General features: G+C 64.7%; 1 protein-coding gene across 2 annotated transcripts in view; it reads left to right on the plus strand.

Annotated features, from left to right (window-relative positions):
* The window catches only part of MORN1 (MORN repeat containing 1), a 49067-nt gene extending 45023 nt beyond the window's left edge, over window positions 1-4044 (plus strand). Inside the window, exons 13-15 of one of the 2 annotated variants that reach the window (XM_077763762.1) lie at window positions 1930-1976; window positions 3060-3218; window positions 3762-3821. In XM_077763762.1, the coding sequence (XP_077619888.1) occupies window positions 1930-1976; window positions 3060-3169 (157 nt within the window). In that variant the 3' untranslated portion in view covers window positions 3170-3218; window positions 3762-3821. Of the gene's footprint in view, window positions 1-1929; window positions 1977-3059; window positions 3219-3761 lie in introns of both variants that reach the window. The other variant, XM_077763761.1, reaches the window with a different exon arrangement.
* Window positions 4045-4750: the final 706 nt, after the last annotated feature.

Genomic DNA, 4750 nt, shown 5'->3' on the forward strand with positions numbered 1-4750 from the left:
CGAGCTTGTGGCACAGCCACAGAAATGCATCAGATGAAACCCAGGAAGAGAGGCAGGACCGGACATCGTGAGCAGGGCAGCCTGAACTGTCCAACAGCTCCTATCGGCCAAAAGTGCACGGAGTCAGGGGCTGCAGCTGCTGCAGGGGGTGACGTGACGGAGGAAATGAAGAAAGAACAGCCACAATTTTTTTAAACTCGATGAAAAATATAAACCTACAGATTGAAGACACAAGGAGCCCCAAGCGCGGGAAAGCCCAGCCACAGATAGAAACACGGCTGGAGCGCCGGGCCCCCAGCCCCGCCCAGCCCCTGGGTCCCCGGTCTCCCCCGCGCCCTTTCTGCCCCAGGGGAGCCAGCACCGGTTCCCAAAGGGGGACCGTTTGCTCCTCTAGCTCTGATCCCCCCTTGATTCCTGGAGGCTCAGCCCGGTGCTGTGTACACAGTCAGTGCCCAATTAGTGTTCCTGCTATCACATGGCCGCCCAGGGCTCCAGCCGCACCCTCAGCGCGTGGCCTCTGGGGACGGCCTCTTAGGTGTCCCAGGGCGCCAGGTCCCCACCCCGCGGGTCTGGGAGAGCCGTCCCGCTGACGGGCGCCTCTGGCCTCGCCCAGACTCCCCAGCTCCTTCCCGGCTCTGCCTCTGATTTCTCGAAGCCCTGGGGGTTCTGTAAAAACTCTTGGGATTCTTGTAACCCCGTCGCTTTCTCTGGAAGCTGGCAGGCTGACAGACTCCGGTTATTCTTAGTGCTGAATTATTTATCTGCGTTCCCCTCCTCACCCACATTTCAGAATCTGTAACGTGGCTCCTGGGTCCGAGCCAAGGCCCATTTTCCCCCGCTCAAAATGAAGTAATTTTAAAATCTTTTGTCTTTAATTTTTTATCACCCAAACCATGCCCGTGGTAATTAAGCTTGGCAAGGGGTCGGAGCCTGGCAGGTCGCCGAGCCGATGCCAGGGAGCACCCCCCGTCCTCCACCCCCAGCTCTGATGAGGCCAGGCTGGGAGGAGTCCCCTGGCTCCCCCCAAGGCCACTGGATACATCATTCAGGGCAGAGCCCAGCCGGTCCCACTTGGGGCTTCTGTCCCACCAAGAAGTGCACCTGGCAGCTGGGGGAGCCGGTGGGGGGGCCTCCACACGACACCAGCACCCTCATCTCCCCAGGGTGGCCTCCTGGTGACCGCCCTGTGGGCAGGCGGAGTGGGCACATCACCACACACCCCGGAGCGGAAAACCCCCGGTCAGGTCGAAGCTCTCAGACTTGGCCTTGACTGAGGCGCCTCGGGCTGCCCGTCAGGGCCTCTTGTGACACCGTGTGGCCGCCGTGGGGGAAGTGAGGGTCTCCATCCCTCGGACTCGGGTCCGAGCCCGGGCACCCCCACGGCTGGTCTCTGCCTGCTACCTTTCCTTTCCCTTCCCATGAGGCTCCCAGGTAACAATGGCCTTCAGTCCCTCTGAGGGGGACCCAGGGGGACACACCAGGGCCCCACTGAGCCCAGTCGCCGCTGGAAAATAAACACCACACATAAGTCCCTTCCAAACAGAGCCGGTGCGTCAGCCCTTCTCTGAGCGGCCTCTTCCCGGCCCCCCATGAGGACGCGGCGCAAGAAGCACCCTTGATCCTACAGAGCTGCGCGCGGAGCAGGGACCGTCTGTGGCCCCAGCCTCTGTCCGCGGGCATTTTTGGGTTTAGATGGCGAGGCACCAGGCCAGGGGCAGAGAGCTGCCCGGACGGGGTACTTACTCCACCCCCCAGAGGCAGAGATGGGGCCTCGGAGGACAGGAGGTCACACCTGAGGCCACCAGGCAGGGACGGCAGGGTGTGCGTTGTCCTCAGGGCCCCGGGGCCGTGGCCGCAGTTTTGGGGGCAGAGCCGCAGGCAGCTGGGCACCGGGCGGCACTTCAGGGCTTCCTCCTCCTCCCTCCACAGGCCTGACGGGGCGGCCACCGCAGAGCCCGCGGCTGCAGCCTTCCCAGGTAGGGGGCCGGGGGGGGNAGAGGGGGTGGGGCCCAGCCCACCGTCACCTCACAATCCACACGTATCATCGAGCTTTTGGAGACTCCCTTCCCCTGGACGCACCCCTACTTTCAACACTCATCTGGACTCTGGCAGCCAGGGCACCTGAGAGGGCAGCTCCCCGCCTGGCCGCCCCCCACGCCCCCCAGGGCACCCCGGGTGGAGGGGACATGGGGCCCCCGGAATGGCTGCGGGTGCCAGGGGGGGTGCCTCTCTCTCCCCAGGACGAAGTGAATCTGTCTGGTTCCTTGTGTCCAGGGTCCCGGTCGCATGGCCAGCAGGCTTCCAGGTCTGGGCCCCCTCGACCCTTGTATTTGGGGTGTTAGCAGAGCCTGTGGCCCACATGCCCCGCCTTGTGCAGGGGGGCTGGGCTCTGGGCAGTGCCCCCCACCCTGCCATGCGGGCCTCAGGAGTCCCAACGACAGCCACGTGATTCTGCTGACTGGCCGGCAGAGCTGGTGCTGTGGTCCCTCTATTTTAGGACCCGGGGCCCCCCCGTGCATCCCTGAGGGTGGGCAGAGGGGATGTCCTCTGCACTCGGTTAGGGGGTCCGATGGGCGATGGGCTGGAGCAGGGCCAGGTCCCGAGGAGAAGCGATTTCCAGGCTTTGAGGGGTGAAGCCAGTGGGTGGCCGCACCGGCTCCGTGGGGACGCTGGGCACAGAGCCCACGGCCAGACCACGTGGGCCAGGCCTCGGGTGGCTTCTGAGGCCGGCACGGTGGCCACCGGCCAGACCTCCTGCCGTCCGCGGGGAGCGGAGCATCGGCGGCGAGGTCAGCCGAGGGCGGGAGCTGGTCCCGCGGCCGCTGCCCACGGAGCTCGCTCCCCAGCCGGGCCGCTGGCCGCAGGCTGGCGTAGCTGTGTCCCGGGAACACCTAGAAACGGGCTGCTTGGAAACACTGGCGTTGCCATGCGCGGCTTTTCCTCCGGGCCGGCCAGGGGGGCCTGGTGCCCGGGGCTGCGGAACAGGGGCCCCTTCTCAGGCCCCCCAAATTTCTGAAGGAATTGACTCAAAGCCCAGCAAATTCCTGCTCCTCCCCCAGGGCCCTTTCCCGTCCTGCCCCCGAAACACAGGGCGTCCACAGTCCCTGGTGAGTGTGCGGTGAGGGGAGTGCCCGCTTCCCAGACCAGGGCGCTGGAATGTTCTCTCTGACGGTGTGAGCCGCCTCCTGCGCCCCGGTTCAGCTGCGGCCGCATTCCTGGTGAGAGCCCGGGCCAGCCCAGCGAGGTTTTTCCACGCTCCGGTGCCAGCCCCCTCGGGCTCGGGGGAGGGGAGAGGAAGGTTTCCATGGCAACCGCACTTTCTGTTATTTCTTATTTTCTTTTTTATGGTTTCTCCAACTTTGAAGCTCTGCAGACAGTTTACAGACTGCAGAAGGGAAAGTGCTTCTCTGTCCCTGGGCGGCGCCCCCCCAACCCCAGCCCGGCCCAGCCGGCCGGGGGCTTCAGACAGACCCGACGATTGTGTCTTCCGAGGCTTAATTATTTAAAAAAACATTTTAGAAGAAATGAATTACTTTTCTGCTAAAAAGATAGGGAGTTTTGTCAAAAGAATCCTTGCACTCAGCCGTGCAGCCCCATCGGGGGTGAGGGGTGCTCCACCCGCCAGGTCCTGGGGCCACAGGGCCCGGGAGAAGACTGGGGGTCCCGGGCAGGGCCTGAGGGAGGGCGGAAGCCAAGGCCAGGGCAGGAGCCGGGCAGCTGGGGGCTACCAGGGATGGAGTTTGAGCACCCGTGTTTTACAGGGGAGTATGTCATCATGATCCACGATGTGACCGATCCTCCCTTCCTGGGCCACACGCTGCCCACTGCCTTCAAGCACCTTCGGGTCTTGGGGAAGGGGACGGACCGGCAGCCCCACATCCCTGGAGAAGGCCCCGAATCCCCAAGCTAGAAGAGCCACCCCCTTGTGCCCCAGAGCCATCCATGTCCCCCCTCCCTCTTCCTCCCCTTCCCCCGTTGGCCTAGTGGGGGCTGGAGGGGCACCTTTCATGCACCCCAAGGCCACTGGCTTTAATAAAATGTTCAGTACCGACTACCAAGAGGTGCTTTACCCAGACGCAAGCCCTTCCCCACACACCCAGGATACCCGTAGGGGCTTCCCTGGGTGACTGCCAGGCCCCCTTCGGGCTGGCACCCCCGGGGCCCCAGGATGAGCCCAGGCTGGGCTGGGAACGCGCCAGACCTTGTCCCCCTGCGACAGAGTCCGCCAGCGACGCTGGCCTGACTGACCCCTCAGAGCAAACGCTGCCTCCCCACCCACAACCCCTGCCTTGGAGGGTGCCCCCCCACCGCCCCTGAAAGCAACCCGGAGACACGGGAACCAGCCGCCAAAGGAGGAATCAAGAGGCGGTAAGCAGGTGACTGGTTTTCCGGAAATAGGCTTCGTGTCTGCGGGCACGGGACGGGGACACCTCAGGGATTTCACGGCTGCCTCTGAGCCACAGCTGGTGCCCGCAAGAGAGGGGCTCCAGGCAGGCAGCGGGGCCCCCTCCTGCGTCCTCTCCTGTGTTGGNGCTGGTGCCCGCAAGAGAGGGGCTCCAGGCAGGCAGCGGGGCCCCCTCCTGCGGCCTCTCCAGGGTGGGCTCACCCTGGTGCACCCCGTGCTGGGGGGCTGCACTTGCCCCTGGGCCCTGAGGCCCCCTGCCTCTTCTCGTCCTGAGAAACAAGGAGTGGGGAAGAGCATCCAAGCCCCCCCCCACCGCTGCTCCTGGCCCAGAACCCCCGCAGAGCC

Source organism: Crocuta crocuta, unplaced genomic scaffold (assembly GCF_008692635.1).
Source record: "Crocuta crocuta isolate KB4526 unplaced genomic scaffold, BGI_CrCroc_1.0 scaffold13, whole genome shotgun sequence".
Taxonomy (NCBI): domain Eukaryota; kingdom Metazoa; phylum Chordata; class Mammalia; order Carnivora; family Hyaenidae; genus Crocuta; species Crocuta crocuta.